Source organism: Mandrillus leucophaeus, unplaced genomic scaffold, assembly GCF_000951045.1.
Source record: "Mandrillus leucophaeus isolate KB7577 unplaced genomic scaffold, Mleu.le_1.0 Scaffold204, whole genome shotgun sequence".
Lineage (NCBI taxonomy): Eukaryota > Metazoa > Chordata > Mammalia > Primates > Cercopithecidae > Mandrillus > Mandrillus leucophaeus.
The window spans coordinates 866,610-890,776 of record NW_012102077.1 but is presented as its reverse complement, the minus strand read 5'-3'; the positions used below and the strand labels follow the sequence as shown (position 1 = coordinate 890,776).

At 39.5% G+C, this 24,167-nt stretch overlaps 1 protein-coding gene across 4 annotated transcripts in view; it reads left to right on the top strand.

The window, feature by feature from the left end:
• MTUS1 (microtubule associated tumor suppressor 1) overlaps positions 1-24,167 on the top strand; it is a 170,597-nt gene that overhangs the window by 78,493 nt on the left and 67,937 nt on the right. For 2 of the 4 annotated variants that reach the window (XM_011979594.1, XM_011979595.1), the window contains 3 exons: positions 2,914-3,075; positions 11,065-11,199; positions 13,733-13,771. In XM_011979594.1, coding sequence (XP_011834984.1) covers positions 2,914-3,075; positions 11,065-11,199; positions 13,733-13,771 — 336 coding nt within the window. Of the gene's footprint in view, positions 1-2,913; positions 3,076-4,514; positions 5,023-11,064; positions 11,200-13,732; positions 13,772-24,167 lie in introns of those variants that run through there. The other 2 variants (XM_011979597.1, XM_011979596.1) reach the window with 2 other exon arrangements.

Sequence of the window (24,167 nt, the reverse complement as noted above, 5' to 3'; positions counted from 1 at the left end):
GCGAGGACTGGCTTGCCGTTAGGTGTAGGGGGTGGGCCTGGATGGGGGTGCCATTGAGATAGGGGAGGTCAGGGAAATGATATTTGGGTGCGGGAGTGAGCTTTCCTCTAGTGCAGCTGTGTGAAGGTACAGGTGTTCTGTAGTCATTCCAAGGCGCACACAGTAATGTCTGCAAACCTAAGGTGTGTTTAGAAACAAAGCTACGAGGCATGTATTTCTGAAGAATAAGCGGATTTCCAAAATGTAGGAAGCCTTGGCTGCCCTGTGGCTGTGGCCCAGTCATTTTGATCTGTTCCTTGCCCACCCTCGTTTATCAGTTATGATGATGACTCATCATTGTTTCTCCTGAAAGGGCAGCAATTTGGTAAATTTATATTCTAAAAATCCGTTTTTCTGTTCCTCCTAAAGCAAGTAAAACTGGTGGCTAACCATAAATTTTTAAAATGGGTATTTGCCATCTCACAGTTGCTAATTATTGTAAAGGGTGTAAAGAAAAAAGTCTCCAATAGACTGAAGAGACACATAAACTTGTGAAAATGGGTTAAGCACTGAATGTTTCAATGCAGGTGATGGGCGAACACATTTTCAAAATACATCATTTACTCTTGGCGTTAAAAAAACGAATTTGTTGAGGAAACATTTATTAAGGCTCACTCCATGCTAGACCTTTGCCAGTTCCTGAGGACCCGAATTGAATCAGGTGCTCTTCCTGATCTCAGGAACCTTAGAGATGGTCCAAGAGGAATGTGGGGGCAAATGCTGTGAGAGAAGCAAGTACGTGGTGTGAGCAGAAAGCAAGGTGTAGTCCATGGCACACAGAAGACGGTGTCCTGGCAGGGTAAGCTCACAAAGAGGTCCTGATTCTCAACAGTGCTTCAGAAACTCCATGTGCATTTTAATCACCTGGGGATCTTGTGAAACTGCAGGTGGTGATTCAGTAGGCCTAGGGTGGAGCTGCAAATGAGTAGCAAGGGTTTAAAAGAGAAGCTTGAGCTGACTTTGCATTCACTGGACAGAAATAGGGGAGGGGATAGAAAGGAGGCCATTCAGTCAGAAGAATGTACATAAGCAGAAGAATAGAGTGAAATGACTGGAGAGAAACCACTAAGGGGTGTGTGTGTATGAAGGGGTGGAGGCATGGCCTAAGGGGGAAGAAGTGGGTAGGGATCAACCCTACATTGCCTTTTTAGCCTGTGAAATTAATGTTAAATAAAAGGATTGAAACTAAGATCACCATCCTATAGATCGGAGTATCCAATCTTTTGGCTTCTGGGCCACACTGGAAGAAGAATTATCTTGGGCCACACATAAAATACGCTAGTGATAGCTGATGAGCTAACAAAAAAAATAGCAAAAAAATCTCATAATGTTCTGAGAAAATTGATGAACTTGTATCGGGTCAGCATTCAAAGCTGTCCTGGGCCACATGCTGTGCATAGTGGAGAATCCCAAATTTTAGATTGGGTCATGACCTTCATTTTCACATTCAGGAGATTAACACGATGGAGTTGGAAGGGATGGAAGGACAGGATTTTAGTAGTCCAGTACAGTTTAGACAATGATATAAAGGGTTAAATAAGTATTCAAAAAGAGGAGGAAGAAGAGCTCTTTGAAAGAAATGATGCGCCTGTTGGAATATTAATAAAGTAGCACACGGTGTGCCCTGGTGTCAGAGAGAAAGCTAGGTTGATTGGAGCAGAGCACACGTGGATGTTGAAGAGCAATACAAGAGTGAGGCTGGAGCCGAAATGGGAGCTTAATGCGGTCACTTCACATGCCAGGCCTGAGGAGCTTCAGCATCTTTTTCTCCATTAGGATGAGGTTTTTATGAGTGAAATCACTGGAACAAAGCAATGGGCATGACTTTCTGGCAGCATTACCTGACTTGCTTATGGGATCCTTAGTGATACACAACAATGTCATTTTCATCAAAGGTCCTTTTCAACTTCTGTTAGGTGGTACTGGTCGCACTGGGAGACAGTGCCAGAATATACGGGGATCTGGGGAAGAAAAGATGATTTCAATGGTTTGAAGCTAGAAAAAAAAATTAAAAATAGGGCTGTATGGCTGAGTGGGGTGGATTGCACATGTAATTCCAGCAGTTTAGGAGGCTGAGGCAGGAGGACTGCTTAAGGCCAGAAGTTTGAGACCAGCCTGGGCAACAAAGTGAGATTTAAAAAAATAATAATAAAACAATGGCGCTATAATCAGCATAAACAGGAGCATGTCGGTCCAAGATGAAAACTTAAAGTACTCAGTAAGTACTTTAAAACACGAGTAGCCTTGAGATTCAGAAGGAAGACAGGACTGCGGGTGAGAATAAATAAACTGTGGAGAATAAAGAAGAAAAGGTGAGAGTAAAAAAAGAATCTTTATAGTATAGCACCACCTGGTGTTAGAACATTAGGCATTTTTCAAATGAAGTTTTTTCTTATCAAGTTGCATTTTTCTTTCTGTTTGGGTGATTTTAAAATTTTCCACTTATTTATTTCTTATATGATAGCCTATTGTCCTAATGGAATATTTTTTTTTTTAGTCAACAGTATGGGAGGTCATATCAGTTTGTTTATTCTTTGATTTCAGTTTTGCCAAAATCTGCTTTCTCACGATTCTTCTGATCTTCTCCTTCAGAGAACATGTGTGAGTTAATTACTTTAGGAGACAGGGTTACTGCCACACTTCTCATATCCTAATTGCCTCATCATTTCTGCTCTCCTGCCTCTAAATGATCAAAAATAAACACGTCTGCATGAAGCTTTCATCTTTCGTCTGAAGTTACATGATCGTGAATATTCATTTTGTGTTTTGACTTTGTTGTTAGTGCAGAAGTTTGAGTTTACAGGCTTAAAAAGTGCCGGCTTTCAGGATGAATAGCAGTGGAAACTTTTTTTTTTTTTTTTTTTAAACCCCAAGGAAAACCTGCATCCTTGAAAACTGCACAGTCGTCATGGGTGAATTTGTCTAGACCACTTCCTAAATCCAAAGCATCTTTGAAAAGTTCTGCGCTGCGGAGGACAGGAAGCACCCCCTCAATAGCCAGCACCCACAGTGAGCTGAGCACTTACAGCAACAATTGTAAGTCAACTTTATATCACACTTCGGGGGTTGTGGAAACAGTCATTGCAAGCAAAGCGAATGCTCTGCGTAGAATTAGAATTTTTGTTTCTAGGGTTTCAGGAAAAGTATGCATACTGCTTCCTTGGAGTTGCTCTGAAAGTTTGGCAGAAAAAAACCAAATTCTTTGAAAAACTCTCTTGAAATAATTGTGTGTTAAAGTACATTTTTGCATGGAGGATTCTAAAGTGCATCATCTGAAGTAATGGTGTTTTGGAGGGTTAAGAGTAGCAACTCAGGGGATTTGGACTCTAACTGGAATCAGGAAAAAGATTGCTATAGTTTCATTTACTTTGCAAAAGACGATCTCTTGTGGTATCTTTGGATGCTAGATTTTGTGTAATGTGACTAATATAACTTGAATCCTCATTCTAAAAAATTTAAACTCAGGAGACTTTTGTTAAAGTTTTCAGTTAACCTGAGTTCTATTTTCTGTATATAAATGAGTGAACTTACTGAGATACCTCTTTCATTCCAAAGATGTATTTGGACTTGGTTCTTATTTTCTCATTTCCTTTTTTATACTTCCCCACGAAATAATTCATAAACTTAATGTTGAAGTGCCCACTGTGCACAGACACCATGATAGGTGCAGTGAGGGACATAGGATGTAAAAGAAATGGCCCTTATTCTAAAAAAATAGTGGAGGAGAAAAAGAAGGTATTTTTCATGGATGATGAGAATACTAATAAAACCAGACACAAGGGTATGGAGAGGAGCAGCAAATTGATCTCCCCAGTTTGACAGATCAGTTTCTTCTTTTGGGTGAGGAGATGGGGATAAAGTGTAATAATGCTCACAAGGTTCCTCTGGCTGTGAAGCAGTGTTTTAGGATGTCCATATTTGCTTTTATCTTTTTCTCTCAAGTGACTTCTACTGTTATCCTGATTTTTATATATGAGGGGATTGAGGCTCAGAGATACTGTCACTGGTCCAAAATGACACAGCAGGTGTGTGAGGGAATTGAGAAAGCATTTTTTGTAGAGAAGGCATTGAATTAATGAGCACATTTCCGATGGGTCACCTAGCAGCAGTAGCTGGACTCATATGAGAGTAAGTAGCTGCATACCCGGGCCCTTCAGAAATACTGGGATATGTGACTTGAAATTAAACAGGATTATTATCAGTTTTATTGTTTGAATTTTGAAGTTGTGGCACAAAATCAGGCTTGCATGTGAGAGAGAACTCTGAATTTGAAAAGGTAATTCACACATGTATTATTTTAAGCTCTCTTTGTCTTGCAAAGCAATTTTAAAAACAAACTGCCAAAACAGAATCACCAGCATGCTCTAGAAAAACTGTTGTGGCAACAGAATTTGTGGCACTTGAAACAGACACAATCTGTAGTGCCATAGCGCCGCGTTTTCTGTCGACATCCATGTTGACTTGGCCACCGTTTCAGTACCATGTCTGATGCTCCTAAGGAGGTTGTAAAATGCTTTTGTCCATTCCTTTTTGTCTTTTAACAAAGGGGTTTACCATACACCCACAGAGCCTGTCTAGTGGCGATGTGTTCCTGTTGGCGGATTAAGCATTCAGATCAATGAGTCTCTTTCTTAGTTTGATTTGCTAGCTGGTTTAATCTGTTTTGTGTAGTGCCTTGGAGCTTACACATTTTTTTTTTTCCTCCATTCGAATTCACTAAGAGCAAGCATGAGGGATATGAGAGGGAGCATGGCTGCAGTGTTTCCTGCTTAAGCTTGCTTTGATCCTTTTAAATGACTGTACCAGGAGGATTTCGCAGTTGTACAGAAACTGATATTTCTTCAAAAATCTTTATCAATTCTACCCTCACCCCACCGCCTGGTTCAGAGAGGCACTATGATGCTACCTTATTGACTCTGCTGCTCGTGGGATCGTACAGCCTTTGTGTAATTCCTTTGTTAGCCACGTTTACTGGGAAAAAAAGTAGGTCGACGATTTCTGGTTTCTTTTCTTCGTAAGCATGCTTAAATTTTTATTCAATAAATGGATTTAGGATCTCTTGACTGTTATTTTTGTAACTTGTAATTTATGGTAATTGTAGTATTTGGGGGGCATTTTGTATGTATATTTAAGATGTGAGTGCTTCTGTGTAGGACCAATTTTATTGTCTCTTTTATGGGTTTTGGCACTCGATATAATTCAGCAGCATCGTTCATGCTCTGGCACATGAAATTATCCTATTATCAAAGACTTTTTGATGGTCTAGTTTCTTATTAAATAACTAGTTTTTGTGTGTATGTAGCTGGTAGTTGTGCAAGTGTAGAAAAATACTTTTCTAGAATTAAAATGGAAACATCACATCTTTGATTGTTTTCCTGAGTTGTAACTGAAAGTATTAAACATGTATACATTTAAAGGCTACCTCAAAACAGGAAAAAATCATTTTGCGCTGAAAATTTCCTGCTTCTGATAATGGATGGTCATGTGAAGAATTAACTTTCTCTTTTGATCGGTGTTCTGATTTATACTGGCTTAAGTATCTGAATCCCTTTAACGAATAGTGGTTTCTTGCTTTGTCTGCTTGTTTCTTTGTGATGTGATATCGTTAGTGGCATCATTTAAGAACTTCTGATACAACATAGTGCTGTTGTAAAATTAGCATTGGGTTCTCGGAACTTTGGGATCCTATAGAAATAACGTTACTAAGTTTTTTAAACGACCGAATCAAAATACGTAAGACAGTACGTTTTTCTTATTTGGGAATTTTAGCAGGTTCTTTGTGTGTGTTCTTTTAAGTGTAGAAAATTTCAAAGTTATGATCTTGATCCTTTTGGATATTAGTGTAAAAACATTTCACAATGGTTTTTATACCAAATGTACTCATTTATAGAAGCTAAAGATTATAAGCTGTTTCGCACTCAGATACCTAACATCCAGTTTTTAAGATCATTAAAGTCACTGGATAAAAATAAATGATACATTGTTGGTCATGAACAGAGTTGAAGGTTTGGGGACTGTTATGCAATTTAGAAGGGGCTCTTGGGAGAGTGTATAATTTTGCCATGTTAGCAGGAAAATAAGTTTCAAAGACATTACTTCCTCTTCCACTTTGGCCACAAAACCATGTTTATATTTGAGAGCCAGATGGTAGGGGAAATGTAAGAGGTGCAGACCAAAGCTATTTGCATTCTCCTGGAAATGCAAGGAACAGAAGGAGACTGAATAAAAGAAATGGAGTGTTCTTTCCCTTCACCTTCACTGCCAGCCCTGGCTGAGAGGGGTGTGACATGTAGAAAAGGGCACTAACCTTGGGCCCACCTTAGTTTGTTTGTTTGTTTTAAATGGAGTTTCGCTCTTGTCGCCCAAGCTGGAGTGCAGTGGTGTGATCTCAGCTCACTGCAACCTCTGCCTCCCGGGTTCAAGCAGTTCTCCTGCCTGAACCTCCCAATTAGCTGGGATTATAGGCATGCACTCCCATGCCTGGCTAATTTTTGTATTTTTAGTAGAGATGGGGTTCACCATGTTGGCCAGGATGGTCTCGAACTCCTAAACACAAGTGATATGCCTGCATCTGCCTCCCAAAGCGCTGGGATTACAGGCATGTGCCACCCACCACGCCCGGTCCCACCTTAGTTTTCCTACTAACTCATGTTAAGTTGGATGATCCTTCTCTTCTCTTAGCCTCCGGCCTCCGTACTCTCCTCTGATCAATGACAAGGGAGGACTGGGTCACCTTCAAAGTCCTTGCAGCAATAAATGTCTCTGACCCTTTTCACTGCAATAAAACAGGGCTCACTGTTTGGCAGGACCGTGTTTTGAGTTGTTCAAGTGATTAAGCTGATAAGGAATAGGGTGGGGCTTATTTACCCTTAGTTGTTTTTTTTTTCTTCTCTCACAACAGGAATGGCAAGTGAATATTGTCTCATCTGCCAACACTGGTTAGTGACCAACACCGGTTAGTGGATAAGAATTCGCCTGTAGGATAGTGTCAGTGGTTTCTCAGGGTGCCTCCAGGTTCAGAGGGAAAGTTTTGTGTTCAACTAGTGATGTCTGTCATAGGTGAGGCTAAGATGAGGAACAGGCAGTCGATTCATTAGGCTCTACATCACAAAACATGTTAGTACTTGCACACTTCTGAATGGACTATTGAAGAAGGAAATACTATCCAAACCACTGTTAACTTTGTTCTCATTCTTTCTCTGTTCATGTTTTTCTAGGGTATATGTGAGACGTTCTTGTTATGATATAGTTGAGTGATTCTGCTTTTGAAATTCAAGAGCTTAGATTTCAGTAGTACTTGGATTTTAAGCCAGGTGGGCAGATGATCTGGCACAGTGGGGAGTGTTAAACTGATTCACATAAAATTCAAGAAATGAACAGAATGTTGGCTCTGTGTGTATATACATAATGTAATAAAAGCGAATTTTCACTAGATGTTAGAATGTAGTATGAATGGCAGTTTGCAGATAAAAGTCTGGAACAATGAGAAGCCATTTTTTTTCTTTTGAGACGGAGTCTCACTCTATCAACCAGGCTGGAGTGCAGTGGTGCAATCTTGGCTCACTGCAACCTCTGCCTCCTGGGTTCAAGCAGTTCTCCCACCTCAGCCTCCTGAGTAGCTGGGATTACAGGCACCTGCCACCATGTCCAGCTAATATTTGTGTTTTCAGTAGAGACAGGGTTTCGCCGTATTGGCCAGGCTGGTCTTGAACTCCTGGCCTCAAGTGACCTGCCCACTTTGGCCTCCTAAAGTGCTAGGATTGCAGTTGTGAGCCACTGTGCCAAGCCTGAGAAGCCCTTTTCTTTTTCTTTTTTCTTTTTCTTTTTTTTTTTTTGAGATGGAGTCTCGCTCTGTCGTCCAGGCTGGAGTGCAATGGCCAGATCCCAGCTCACTGCAAGCTCCGCCTCCTGGGTTCACGCCATTCTCCTGCCTCAGCCTCCCAAGTAGCTGGGACTATAGGCGCCCACCACCGCGCCTGGCTAATTTTTTTGTATTTTTAGTAGAGACTGGGTTTCACCTTGTTAATTGGGATGGTTTGATCTCCTGACCTCGTGATCCACCCACCTTGGCCTCCCGAAGTGCTGGGACTACAGGCGTGAGCCACCGTGCCCGGCCGAGAAGCCCTTTTCTAATAGGAAAATCATTTCTTCTGCTTGGGCTTTTCTGAGAATATCCCTTCATTTTTCCTTTTAGTCTCACCAGCTCCTTTATTTCACTTGAAACACACTTTGGCCATGGGGGAAATGAAGATAGGATTCCAGAGAATCTATTATTCTGGCATAATTGAGACAGTTGGGACCAAAGATGACAAAGGGGCAGTTTTAAACTACATACTAGATCAGGTTGAGAAGTAGGTGGCCACATGGAAAATTTTACGTATTGTCTCTTCAAGCCAGCAGTGTTTAGTGTCCATGGCTCTCTAGAACACTGTCTTTAGGATGATTCTGAGGATGCTTCCAGCCTCAGTGGGACTGAATACCACAGTCAGTCAGTAGGGCCCCTGTGAAGGCGAATGTGCTGTCTATTCCCATACCCGATATTCAGACCCTTCTTATTCATAGATATGTGATTCAGCACAGCTAGGCAGTGGCCAAGTCAGCACCAGAACTTGGGTATTTTACATCCTGTTCCGTTGCTCGAAACTATTATGCATCTCTTATATTGGAACTGTTGCCGCTGAGGACTTTATTGTTTGGATATAACGACTCTGGCTGAGGGAAAATTTAGATAGCATCAGGATACCCAGTCAGTTGCCATGTTAGGATCAGAAATAGAGGGCAGGGGAAATATTTGAAGAGCATTATGCCTCATGTTGGGGTTTACTAGAAAGCAGTGGGCCAGCCTAGAGTACAGTGAGTAGAGATTGAAAGAAAGATATTAAGTGTCAGTCATAAAATTATGTTCAGCTCAGTACAGTTTGTGCCTGCCATTAGTAAGGCAGAAAGCATGTACGATCGTTGATCATTGAGTATATGAATATATATCTTGTATATATAGCTTTCATGTAAATATGTGTAAAACATAAATGCGTGTATGTTTGTACCTGAGTCACATGCAGACATTTTATCCTTGCAGTATAGATTCCAACTTCATGTTGTATGTTACGAAGTTGGTGCCAGGTGGATCTAGTGTCGTATTGAGTCTGAAAAGTGGCAGTGAGACAGCTGATTTCCAGCACACCACCTCCTATTCTGCGTGTGACAGCCAAGGGACAGGAGTATCATTCCTCATGAGGAACGTGTCCTTTACTTTAGTGAAGATCTTTTTACTGATCTCTTTGTGAACCGTGAGCCTTTGTGTCTAAAGTTTAGAAAGGAAAAGCATGAATTTAGAATCACACAATTTCATATTAGGTTTATAAATTGAACTCGGTTTAATTTTTTAAAATATGAATAAGTGACTTATTTGTTGCTGAATATAATCAAATATAGCTTCAAGAAAAGTAAGACTAAAATCCAGATTGTTATAATTCCTTGGTTAAGACTCTCGTTTTCTTTGTTGGATTTGATTCACAAAAGCTAAAATGCTCATTGAAACCCAATATCCATTTTATATGAACATCTAAAAAGGGTTCTGTTGAATGTTATAATAGCAGTATCTTTAATACTGTCACTCCCATTTGGCTTCCTGTCAACTTTCAAAAAGCCAAATCTCTAGGTTCTCGAGGAGGTGAGAATTGTAAAAAAAGAACAGGAAATTGACAGAATTTTCTCAGCAGGAAGGAAGGCTCTGTGTCGATTTGACCTAATATTAGGAATGTTATTTGGGCACAAGAACAATTAACAGATGGCTCATTGTACAGGGACCGAGTGTGGATTAGGGGAAAATAATAGCATGCCTGTACAAAGTTTGAATGTGATGTGTATAAGCACTGTTGTAGCAGTTGGAATAGTTTAGTTGAGTGAAAAATTTCTAGCTGTCCTCACATTTAGAATGTGTTTTTAAACAAGGTAGCTATCTTAACCCTTTGCTAAATGAGTAAAGTGAGAAAAGGGATCAAAGTTGGTAATAAAGAAATTTATAAGTGTTGAATAGTAGAATAGAATTGGGTGCCTAGAATTGGATATTGATGATTATTAAGAAACGGGCTGGGCGCGGTGGCTCACGCCTGTAATCCTGGCACTTTGGGAGGTGGAGGTGGGAGGATCACGAGGTCAGGAGATCGAGACTATCCTGGCTAACACGGTGAAACCCCGTCTCTACTAAAAATAGAAAAAATAAGCTGGGTGTGGAGGCGGGCACCTGTAGTCTCAGCTACTCGGGAGGCTGAGGCAGGAGAATGGCGTGAGCCTGGGAAGTGGAGCTTGCAGTGAGCTGACATCACGCCACTGCACTCCAGCCTGGGCGACAGAGTGAGACTCCATTTCAAAAAAAAAAAGAGAAACAGTAAAAAATCCAGTCTGGGTTGGTGGAGGGGAAATTTTTACACATAATACAGAAGACGGTTTTTGTTATTTAGGTGAGATTCCCTTTTCTGCTTTTGCTTTGGAGTAAAACATAAAGTTTGCTTTGGAACAAACTTCCTTTGTTCAGGGCAGAAGTTGGTGTTTTGACTCCTTGCTGTAGCAGCGAGGATTTGAACCAGATCTCATCCTTACAGCTACCAAAGAGTCTGTATGTTACTGTTCTTGTGTCATTAACTAGCTGGCTACGTGAATTCTTTCTTGTCCCCGTGGAGATGGATGCTCTTTCTAGCTGCACCTGGGGCATTCTTGTTACATGGCATGAATGGCTGTATTATTTCTTCTCCAACTTTTGTCTGGAATGAAAGCTGAACTAGACAAGGTGCATAAACTTGGACTGTGCCCAGCTAACCAGGATGTGTGGTCACTCTGATTACAGCCTTTATTTCGCATCCCTGAGGACACAAGCTACCTGTTACCACACTGTATTCCCAGTGTTCAGTAATGACTGGCATGTCATAGGTGCTTATTGAGCATTTGTTAATTCAAGAACAAAGGAATAGATGTGGAAGTTTGAAACCGTATTTATAGGATAAAGTGTCCTTTTCTGTTTTGTTACAGCTGGTAATGCCGCTGTCATCAAATATGAGGAGAAACCTCCAAAGCCAGCATTTCAAAATGGTTCCTCAGGATCCTTTTATTTGAAGCCTTTGGTATCCAGGGCTCATGTTCACTTGCTGAAAACTCCTCCAAAAGGTATGGTTCTCACTGTGGTTAGAAGAGGGAGGGCAAGATGCTTAAAGTCTTTGGCTTGTAGAAAGTTAAATTTTGACAGGTTTATGGTATATTTAACAATAATTAAAAATGTGTTGAGAAAGGAGATATAATACATTTTCACACTGAAGAAATCGTTGTTTTGAGAGTTGGTAGGTTCTGTAGTTAAAAGTCACTACATGTAAGTCAGCAGGCAGAACAAAGGTATAAGGTCAAAATAACAAAACTTGTAGAGTTAAATAATTCTAAACTAGTGCCGTAGAAGAGTGAGATAGAAAGGAGTAGAAATGCATGATGACTTTTCATCAGGGTAGAGGTTTTGTGTTTATTACTGTACTTGTGTCTTCATGTCTTTGGTCCAACACACTGTTCTTCCTCTAAATGTTCTTTATCTCTATTCCTTCTCATATCACTCACCCTGTATTTGCTGTGACTATTAAAAGTAATTTTCAGGTTTACAAAATATGTGGTATATACTTAATGTGCAATGTTTTCATGCAACTTTGTCTCAGTGGACCCAAAGCACATCAGGAGCCTTCTTTGTACCACACGCAGTGACTCATGCCTGTAATCTCGGCACTTTGAGAGGCCAAGATGGGTGGACCACTTGAGGTCAGGAGCTCGAGACCAGCCGAGCCAACATGGCAAAATGCCATCTCTACCAAAAATACAAAATTAGCTGGGCATGGTGGTGTGTACCTGTAGTCCCAGCTACTCGGGAGGCTGAGGCACGAGAATTACCCAGGAGGCAGAGGTTGCAGTGAGCCGAAATCGCGCCACTGCACTCCAGCCTGGGTGACAGAGCGAGACTCCGTCTCAAAAAAAAAAAAAAAAAAAAAAAAGCCTTCTGTGTGCTTAGTGAACTGAAGCTTAACCGAAGCCTGAGAGGATAATTGTGAATGAGAAACTTGACCTATAAAATGAGACCCACATTTATGTTAGAGAATTTGGAAAACGCAGAAACAAAGAGTCTTCCTTAATTCTGTCAACCACCAATTGCTGTCACATTTCCTTCTGACTTTTTTCCTCGGAATGTATCTGTTGTTTTGTTTTTATTCCAGCAAAACTGGAGTAATAATGAATACATTCTTCTGTGTCTTGCTTTTTATTAAGTTAGTATATCGTGAGAGCTTCTTCACTTTAAATGGCCGTGCAACAGTCCACTGTTGCCAAAGTCTGTGGTTGTCCAGTTTAGTTTCTACTGGACAACTTCTGACTTTTACTGGGGTGTATTACTACTTAGATGAAACTCTTCAAATATGAGTCATAGTTCGTCGTTTCAGACTCTGGTTACTTCTGAATGTCCCAGAAGGAGGAATTACCGGGTTAACCTGCCTGAAACTCTTTGGATTGTTAACATCTATTAGTAACTTTCTAGAAGGTGCTGCTCTGTCACAGTATCCTCATTAACATGTGTCTCTCTGTGTGTTTAAAGGATCATATGGTAACTTGAGGCTGGTAAATGTACATCAGTACCTTTTCTTTGTACTGAATTGAAGAGAAAATAGGCATGAATTTTAGGAGTGGGTTGAATTCTTCAGTGTGCAGCAGGTTGTCATCTGTCTAGGAATTTAATCAAATTTCAGAGGCACCAAATGACCTCGTGCTGGGTTGACATCAGGATGGAAAACTGTGGTTTTTTTATTGATGATGATAAAGCCCCATGATCCACACAGCAGTGACGAAGTTAACGCCGTGGAACTTTGATACTAAAATGACTTTCAGAGGATGAGATTTCATAGACAGCTTTGTAGAACAGGAGACTCAGAATTCTAAAATGCCTCACTATGGAATTGATAGGTTCTTGTGTTGCAGCGGTTTTACTTGAGTGGGAATCAGTGCTTTCCATTGATAACAGCCACATATTTTAAGAGATGATCATCTCTGTAAAATTTCGGATAGAACATGGTAGCTCTTGTAACTAATCTGCAGATGATGATGTGCTAGATAGAAACAGCTATTTCATGTTAAGTAGAAGTGTGCATAGATTTTTGTGACTTACAGCTCTGTACCTATTACCACTCCTGATTTTATATTGTATCAGTTTGGAGGAAAACTGATACAGTAATATTTCTATTTTTCTTCATAGCTGAATAGAAATGGGTAGTGTCAGAAAGCACACAGGAGTGACTGTCCTTCATCAAGTCTGGCCTCTGCTCTCCTGGCAGCAGAAGAGCATATGTGCACAGTCAGTGTGTGAATTCAGCACTGTTAAAACTTGAACTTCAGCTGTTCTTGACTGAAAAAACACTGGCTTTTCATATTAAAACTGATGCTATTTAATTTGTGGTGATGACTTGCATATCATTCTGAAACCTTTGGATGTTATGTGGAATATCATCTTATATTTAAAATGCGCTTGACAAAAGTTGGTTGAATCTCACTAATATTTCCCACCTGGAACCTGGAATTTAGAGATTGATTGTTTTTGAAAATAATTCTTATCAGCATGGTTTGTTTTTGTGTGATATGTCAAATAAACGTGTATATTTTACATGTTTCTTTTATATCTTAGGTCCTTCGAGAAAAAATTTATTTACAGCTCTTAATGCAGGTGAGTGACCACTTTATGGATGGGGATAAAAAGAACCTTTTGGAAAGTTATGTTACTACAACTATTTACAGTGATTTTTTACTGGGGTGCTTATAAATAGAATTTCCAATTTGAGGTATAAACATGACTTTTTATGATGGGTCACATAGCATTAAAATATGGTAAGCATGATTGGCGTTCTGAATCGTAAAAGGACATTTTATTGCTAACAGATAATTATAGTCTGTTAAAAACTGATTTTGTTAATGTGGTCTAAATGAGATGGAAAATGTACTTCTCCCAAGATAAATGCTAGTTTGAAATTGGATATTCCTTAATTGCTAAGTGGTCTCAAGATTTGGTTTTAGCACCTTTTCCCAGTTCAGCAGCCTATATTTTTATGTTCTTTTTTACACTTTCACTGGACTTACATTCCCAAGACAGCCTGCAGCCTCCACTATTTGAACCACAGCTGAGAATCTAAAACTTTGTGTCTCTCAAGAAGCCATAAAAGGTTTCACAAAATATCTTCACTGCGATTCCTATACTTTGGATGGATGGATGGATGGATGGACGGACGGATGGACGGACGGACGGACGGACGGACGGATGGACAGACAGACAGACTGGGTGCGGTGACTCACACCTGTAATCTCAGCACTTTGGGAGGCCAAGGCGGGTGGATCACTTGAGGTCAGGAGTTTGAGACCAGCCTGACCAATGTGGTGAAACCCCATCTCTACTAAAAATACAAAAAAATTAGCCAGACGTGGTGGTACGCTCCTGGAGTCCCAGCTACTCAGGAGGCTGAGGCAGGATAATTGCTTGAACCTGGGAGGCAGAGGTTGCAGCGAGCCTAGATTATGCCACTGCGCTCCAGCCTGGGTGACACTGCAAGACCCCGTCTCAAAAAAAAAAAAAAAAAAAAAAATGGATTGATCTCTCTAGATAGATAAATAAGGTCTTCCATACACTGCCTACATTGTCTTATTTTGTATACAGTGATAAAACAGTTATGTGGCTTCTGAATCCCTGGCAGATTAGAAGAGCAAATCAGAAGAAACGAAGGTATAAGCATCGCTCATTTTCTTGAGCTTTGCAAATACTGTATTTTTCACGAGTCTACCAGCATCATTTTTCCCAACAGCAGTTGCTCACTTCATGTCTGTGTGTCACGTTTTGGTAATTCTCACACTATTTCAAGCTTTTTCGTTATTATTATATCTGTTATGGTGATCTGCGATCGGTGATCTTTGATATTACTATTGCGATTGTTTCGGGACACCACAGACCGTGCCCATGTAAGACAGTGAACCCAGCTGATGCGTGTGCATTTCGACTGCTCCATTGACTGGTCCCTCTTCCATCCCCTTCCCTCTCCTTGATCCTCCTTTTTCCCTGAGACACAATAATATTGAAAATAACTAATTAATAACCCTATAATGACCTGTAAATATTCAAGTGAAAGAAAAGTCGCGTGTCTCTCACTTTAAATCAAAAGATAGAAATGATTAAGTTTAATGAGGAGGGCACATTGAAAGCCAAGATAGGCCAGAAGCCAGGTCTTTTGTGCCAAGCAGTTAGCCAAGTTGTAAATGAAAAGTTCTTGAAGAATATTAAAAGGGCTTCTCTAGTGAACACACAAATAAGAAAGCAAAACAGACTCCCGGCATAGAGAAAGTTTGAGAGATCTGACCAGAAGATTAAGCCAGTTGCAACTTTTGCTTTAGTCAAAGCCTAATCCAGGATGAGACCCTAACTCTCCTCAGTTGAAGGCTGAGAGAGGTGAGGAAGCTGCAGAAAAAAAGTTGGAAGCTAGCAGAGGTTGGTTCATGAGGTTTAAAGTAACTCTTCATAACAAGAAAGTACAAGGTGAAGTAGCAGGTTATCCAGACGATCTAGCTGGGGTCATTGATGAAGGTGGCTACACAAAACAACAGACTTTCATTGTGGGTGAAACAGCTTCATATTGAAAGAAGATGCTGTTTAAGACTTGCACAGGTAGACAGGAGAAGTCAGTGCCTGGCTTCAGAGGACAAGCTGTCTTATTAGAAGCGAATGCATCTGGTAATTTTAAGTTGAAGCCGATGCTGACTTACCATTCTGAAAATTCTAGGGCACTTAAGAATTATGCTAAATCTACTCTGCCTGTGCTCTACAAATGAAACAACAAAGCCTGGATGACAGCGTATTTGTTTACAGCCTGGTTTGCTGAATATTAAGCCCATTGTTAAGGCCTACAACTCAGAAAGCTATTTCTTTCAAAATATTACTTGTGACTGACAATGCACCTGTTCACCCAAGAACTCTGATGGAGATGTACAGGAAGATGAATGTTTTCACACTTGCTAACATAGGAGCCATTTTGCAGCCCACGGATCAAGGAGTAATTTTGACTTTCAGGTCTTACTATTTAAGAAGTACATTGTGTAAGACTGTGACTGCCGTAGATACCGATTCTTCTTATGGAACTGGGCAAAGTCAGTTGAAAACCTTCTGAAAAGGGTTTGCTCTTCTAGATGCCGTTAAGAACATTCGTGATTCATGGAAGGAGATCGAAGCACCAACTGAATAGGGGTTTGAAAGAAGTTGACCTGACCCTCATGGATGACTTTGAGGGGTTCAGTGCTTCAGTGGAGGAAGTCACTGCCGATGTGGTAGAAATAAGATGAGAACTAGGATGAGAAGTGAAGCCTACAGCTGTGACTGCATTGCTGTTGATCTCTGGTGAAATTTGAGCAGAATGAGGAGTTGCTTCTTATGAATGAGCAAATAAAGTATCTTGTTGAGATGGAATCTACTCCTGATGAAGATGCTGTGAACATTGTTGAAATGACAAAGGAGTCAGAATATTCCATAAACTTAAAGCAGTGATGGGTTTGAGAGGATTGGCTCCAATTGTGAAAGACGTTCTGCTGTAGGTAAAATGCTATGAAACAGCATCACATGCTACAGAGAAATCTTTCATGAAAGAGTCAGTTGATGTTTCACACTTCTTTGCTGTCTTACTTTAAATTGCCATAGCCACCCAAACCTTCAGCAACCACCACCCTAATCAGTCAGTCAGCAGCCATCAGCACTGAGGCAAGACCTTCCGCCAGCAAAAGAATTCCTGCTTACTAAAAGCTCAGATGATCATCAGCATTTTTTTTAGCAATGAAATATTTTTAAATTAAGGCATATTGTTTTTTAGACATAATGCTATTGCACACTTAGCAGACTATAGTGTAGTGTAAATATAAGTTTTACATGCACTGAGAAACCAGACAATTTTTGTGATTTGCCTTATTATGACATGTGTCTTATGGGGTGATCTGTATCTTCCAGGTATGCCTGTACTGTTACAGAATGTCGACTACAGTTTCTTTATACATTGTGAGTGTCAGGTGTTAAGGATGCAGTCCTGAGCGAAAAATGAGCAGGGGCCTTGTCTCTGGGGAGCTAACAGGATAGTAAAAGCAAACAAACAAACAAAAAACCTGCTCAAATAAACATGAATCACACATGCACTAAGTTCTAGGAAGGAGGGCTGTCTTGTCCTAGAAGAGAGGTCTGGGATTGAAGGCTGTGATGTGAGGGAAACCTGGGCAGGAGGTATAAATTTCTGAGCCTCTTGTGCAAAGAAAATAGGGTGGATAACATTACATCATGAATAACAAATATCCTTGATGCCCCATCAGGTGTATTCAGTTTCCTCAGCGTAATAAGCAGGGAAGTGTGGGGGAATTATCACAGAATTCTTAACCTTTTGTAGGCTCTTAAAGCTGGGAAGACAGCCATGCAGAATGATCTAAGTTCTAAAGATCCCCAGGATGCTCAGTGTGAATATCTATGGCTACTAAAGCCTTTATAGTCTAAAAATGCAGAAGAAATTCTATGTTATGCACATTTAGGCTTTTATTTCAAGTTTCTGGTACATCCTAATATCTGGGGAAAAAAGATAGCTAATATTCTGTGGAATGGTTTTGTTTAAAATTGAGTTAACCATAATCAGAAAACTGGCTCAAATGGTAGCTCTGTGTTTAACACTTTAAGAAACCTCCAGGCTATTTCCCAAAGTGGCTGGACAATTTTATATCCTCACCAGGAGTGTAGGAAGAATCCCGTTTTTCCACATCCTTGTCAACACTTGGCTTTGTCTGTCTTTTTTGTTAACAGCTATCCTACTGGGTATGAAGTGATGTCTCGTTTCAATTTGCGTTCTGACAACCAGTGACATTGAGTGCTGTTTTGCATGCTTGTTGGCCGTTTGTATATCTTCTTTGGAGAAGTGTCTATTCAAATCATTTGCCAATTTTAAACTGGATTTTTTTATTGAATTGCAGGAGTTCTTATATAGTCTGATATTAGACCCTTGTCAGAGTTATCATTTGCAAATATTTTCTCCCAGTTCTTGGGCTGTGTTTTCACTTTCTTGATAGTGTCCTTGGAAACACAAATGTTTTAAATTTTGACAAGGTCCAGTTTTATCAATTTTTTTTTTTCTTTTGTTGCTTCTGCTTTTGGTATTGTATCTCAGAAACAGTTGCCTCATCCAGGGTTGTGAAGATTTATGCCTGTGTTTTCTTTTAAGATTTTTTTTTGCTATTCTAGCTGTTACATTTCGGTTTCTGATTCATTTTGAGTTATATTTTTATATGGTATGAGGTAGAAAGTCTAACTGTTTTTCGCACATGGACATCCAGGTGTTGAAAACATTATTCTTTCCCCCATCGATATGCCTTGGCACCTTTGTTAAAAATAATTGGTTAAGAATGTGAGAGTTTATTTCTGGTTTCTAAATTGTGTTATTTGCGTGTATACGTCTACCTTTGCCAGTACTACACTGTCTTGATTAGTAAGTTTTGAAATCAGGATGTGAGTCATTCAACGTTTTTCTTTTATTTCAAGATCGTTACGGCTATTCTGGGTCTCTTGATTTTCTGTATGAATTTTAGGATCAGCTTTTGTCAATCTCTGTAATGAAGTCACGTGAGATTTTAGGAACATAATAAATCGAATACTAATTCTAATTATTCCTGTTACATTGAATCTATATATGACTCTGTAGAGTATATAGAATGTATTCTAAGGGGTCAACATTGCATTTAATCTAGTTTGTGTGGTAGGCCTGTGTATTTTCCCAAAATCATAAGCATGACTTTCCCAGGTTCTTCTTCTTGATGGTTAGTTATTATCATGACTTAAGACTAACCTGGTATTATGAGGAGCCTAGTGAGGAGAAGTTACTTTGTGGACAGAGGACCACAACAAAGTGTGTTCACTTTGGAAAGACAACTTTGATGCTGAAAAATGTTGTCCAGACAGTCAATGACTTTGGATGGATCATTGAACCTCTTTGATAATAGTTTTCTATGTAACTGAAAGGGCAGATTTCTAGATTTCTCCCCACTGTGATATTCTGTGACTGCAGATCACCTTGACTTTTTTCATATTCTGCTGGAAATTAGTCATATTTTAGCTGATATAGAAGACATTGCCTCCACACATAGACATGTTCCTCTGAGTGTTAAATTTTTAATTGCTCTACTATGGCTTTGAGGTATTTTTATTTTAAAGCAGTAAGTAGTGGTGGAAATTACAGTTGAGTTGACCAACTTCATATTCCTTAGTTCTAGTAACATAGTCACTTTTAATTATAGCAGTTTGCCACACTTCAAAAAGTTTAGCATGTAGTTTAGGAATCACCCTTTAGCTTTTTTAAATTTGTGATTTTAAATGAAATTTAGATAAGTTTATATCCTGCTTTGTCATTTAATATATAGTAATCACTTTTACATTTAGCAGATACAGTAACATTTAACTACTTTTGAATATTTTTAGTGCTTCTGTATCACATTCATACATGATTCTATGATGAACATCTGTACAATTAGCACTTTCAACTTTGGGGGAAATTTCTTGTGATAGATTCTTAGAAGTAGTATCAGGAAATCAAAATATGTACCTGTTTATAGTCACTTCACTCAAATAGCCAAATTGTTTTCCAAAAGCTTCATGTCAGTTTATACCGTGGTTGACATAAAAGACAGCTGGCTTCATCATACCTTGGTCAGCATTGGATATTATTTTTAAATTTTTTTGACTAACATAATAGTTTAAAATGTTACATCATTGTTTTAGCTTGACCTTTATCAATTAAAGAAATTTCATTATCTCATAAGACAACGTAGAAGAGCAGGAGGAGAACGAACTTTTAAGGCACAGGATATTGGTTTAAACCTTGGTCCTGCCACTTTCTATTTGTGTCCTGACCTTGGGCTAGTTGCTAAGCCTCTCCAAGTCTCAAATTTCTCGTTTGGAAACTTGGGAATATTGGGGGAATGATTCCCAGAAAGGGAATAATTTGACATCATAGAATTGTTTTATAAAAGTTTCTCAAATAATAGTTGATTCAGCTGCTAGGAACGGTAACGATGATGACCTTTTACATTGTTTTTATAATTCTAGTGGCTTATTTTTAGAGTTCTTTTCCAGGAAGTTGAATTATTTTAAATCCGTAAAGCAAGCAGGAGAGACTACGTAAAGTCAAGAACCAACCTCTTGGGGTCTAACCGTTGCAATTTATTTAAAGGTTATGATGCTGCAGGATTCTAGTTGACATTGACTCTAAAAAAAATCTGGGCTTACTGTTGATAAGGAAGATGTCACACATACCACAGCATACTATTATTACTTTGGTTCTACCACACACTAAAGCCATTGGGATACCAGAGCTGTATTTATCCAGCACCCTGCTTGTTTTACACAAGATCATCAGTCTCAGGTGCCAGCGTGTCTGCCTTGGAAGGTAGAAAATGCACTATTCCTTCCACAGTTACTTAGTAAAGACAGCACAGGAGAACAGGGCGGCTTTCTTGCCTTCTTTGGCCAAGTGCTGGGAAGTGGTTGCAAGCTGCAAGCCTGCTGATGAGGTGATGCCAAGGCTGCCAGGGTTTCTTCTGGTGAGAGAGAGAAGGCTGTCTTTCACTGTTGTTTTATGATTATTGTAACTCTCCCCTTATACTTAAAAAGCAGTTGCTCTTTTGATATGGGATACATTTGCTGTTTCCAATTGGTGTTGGGGTTGGGAGAAGTGGATCCTTTAGTAAATCTTCTTGAGACACTGGCTACCTTTTTAGCAGGAGCTAGATCTTTTTCATATATATGCAAAGTATTCCAGATAAATTAGTTTTAAACACACAAAGTAATTAAAACACTGAGAATATAGATTTAAGTAGAAAAGATCTTTCCAGGAACTCTAGTATAATAGAAACGATTAATAATTAGAACAACAAAAGCTTTAAAGAACCTTAGAAACAGGACGTGTGTAGTGGCTTATGCTTGTAATCCCAACACTTTAGGAGTCAAAGATAGGTGGATTGTTTGAGGCCAGGAGTTCAAGACCAGCCTGGGCAACGTAGCGACACCCGATCTCTACCAAAAATACAAAAAATTAGCTGCACGTGGTGGCACGCACTTGTAGTCCCAGCACTCAGAAGCCTGAGGCAGAAGAATCGTTGAACCCAGGAGGCAGAGGTTGCAGTGAGCTGATATTGCACCACGGCACTCCAGCCTGGATGACAGAGTGAGACTCTGTCTCAGAAAAATTAAAAAATGAGAATAAAAACCATAGAAACAGTATTTATAAGCAAAGAACAAACTGAGATAGTATTAGCACATACTCTACGTAGAGCTCTGTCAAATCAGCAAGATAAATACAACTCTCTAATAGAGGCTAAATGGACATACCACCCAAAGAGATCTACAGATTCAATGCAACCCCTATCAAAATCCCAGTGTCATTTTTTTTTTTTTTACAGAAATAGAAAAGGAATTCCAAAATTCATATAGAATGACAAAGGACTGCAAATACCCAAACCAATCTTGACAAAGAACAGAGCTGGAGGCATCATAGTTCCTGATTTCAAAGTATATTACAACACACAGTAATTAAAACAGTATGGAACTGGCACAAAGGTAGAAACATAGACTGATGAAATAAAATAGTCCAGAAATAAATCCATGCATATATGGTCAGCTAATCTTCAACAAACATGCCAAGAATACACAATAGGGAAAGGATAGTTGCTTTGTAAATGGTACTGGGAAAACTGGTCATCCACAAGCAAAATAATGAAATCGGACCCTTATCTCACACAGTACACAAAAATCAACTCAAGATGGATTAAAAACTTAAATATAAGATCTGAAACTGTGAAACACCTCAAAGAACACATGGGACAAAACTTCATGACATTTTTCTTGGTGTGACACCAAAAACCCAGGTAATAAAAGCAAAAATAGGCAGGTGGGAGTACATCAAAATAAAAATCTGCAGAGTGAAGCAATCATTTAATAGCATGAATAGGCAGCTTATGAGATAAGAGAAAACATTTGCAAACCATACATCTGATAAGGGGTTATTTACCAAAATAATTGAAATCAGGATGTTGAAGAGATAATTTGCATTTCCATGGTCTATTGGGGGAACCCGCCCCCAGTATTTCTATTTTCCTGAAGTGGCAGCTGGTCTGAGAAATAAAGAGAAAGAGTACAAAGAGGGGAATTTTACAGCTGGGCCACTGGGGGTAGCATCACATATCGGTAAGTCCGTGATGCCCACCTGAGCCGCAAAACCAGCAAGTTTTTATTAGGGATTTCAAAAGGGGAGGGGATAATGAACAAAGAGTAGGTCACAAAGATCACATGCTTCAAAGGGCAGAAGGCAGAGCAGAGATCACATGCTTCTGGGGAAACAGGACCAGAGCACAACCAGAAACTCTTGATAAGGGTCTGTGTTCAGCGGTGCACGTATTGTCTTGATAAACATCTTAACAGAAAATGGGGTTTGGGAGCAGAGAACCTGTCTGACCACAAATTTACAAGGGCAGAGATTTTTCCCCACCCTAGTAAGACTGAGGGTACTGCAGGAGACTAGGGCATAGCTCAGTTCTTATCTCAACCACATAGGACACTCCCAGAGTGACCGTTTATAGACCTCCCCCCAGGAATGCAGTTCTTTTCCTAGGGTCTTAATATTATATTCCTTGCTAGGAAAAGAATTTAGCAATATCTCTCCTCCTTGCATGTCTGTTTATAGGCTCCCTGCAAGAAGACAAATATGGCTCCGTTCTGCCCGACCCCACAGGCAGTCAGACCTTATGGTTGTCTTCCCTTGTTCCCTAAAATCGCTGTTACTCTGTTTATTTTCAAGGTGCACTGATTTCATATTGTTCAAACACACGTGTTTTACAATCAATTTGTTCAGTTAACGCAATGATCACAGGGTCCTGAGGTGACATACATCCTCAGCTTACAAAGATAACAGGATTAAGAGATTAAAGTAAGACAGGTGTAAGAAATTATAAGAGTATTATTAGGGAAGTGGTAAATGTCCATGAAATCTTCACAATTTATGTTTTCTCTGCTGCGACTCCAGCCAGCCCCTGCATTCAGAGTCCCTGACTTCCCGCAACGGTGGACATTGCCACATTATGATAGCCAGGATGTGGGAACAACCTAAATGTCCATAGGATAAAGCAAATATGGCATATATGTGCAATGGAGTATTATGCAGCCCCTAAAAAGAAGAAAGTCCTGCCATATGCAATGATACAGATAAAGCTGGAGGACACCATGCTAAGTGAAATAAGCCAGTCATGGGGCAAATACTGTATGATTCTACTTATAGGAGGCATCTAACATAGTCAAAGTCAGAAACAGAGTAGAATGGTGGTTGCCAGGGAATGGGAACTTACTGTTCAATGGTACAAGGTTTGTTATGCAAGGGCAAAAAAGTTTTCAAGATATTTGTTACAGCATTGTGCCTATAGTTAACAATATTGTATTGTTCCCTTAAAATTTTGTTGTGAAGGTAGATCTCATATTAAGTTTTCTTGCCACAATTTTAAAAAACTAAACAAAAAGAAAGGGAAAAATAAGTGGATGGACAGAAAAGAAGAAATGTATGAAGGACTAAGGAATATATGAAAAATGTTTACCAAATATGAGTTAAAATAACGTGCTCTCAGTTCTTGCTTATTTCTTAATGCTAGTACCTGGTACTGGCAAAGAGTAAGAAACAGCACGCACATGTACAGCTCCTTAAGTGTGAATTACAGCAGCTGCAGCAGAGAGCAAACACCTTCTACCCAGGGATTCTGTTTTGCAGAATTGGGTCTAGGAAAATAATTCATTTACTTATTTACTGCTTTTCAGAATTATTTACAATGGGGGAGAATTGGAAACAACCTATATACCTTATAGGAATTAAGTTCGTTGACATTTTAAAGGCATTTTTGAAGCCATTAAAATAACAATATAAAGGCTTATTTAATCCCATGGAAAGATAAGTGTGAAATTTTTAAGTTTAATAAGTTTATTAAGCTTATAGTAAGTTTAAAAACAAATTGCAGAGCAGTCTGATGTGTAAGTA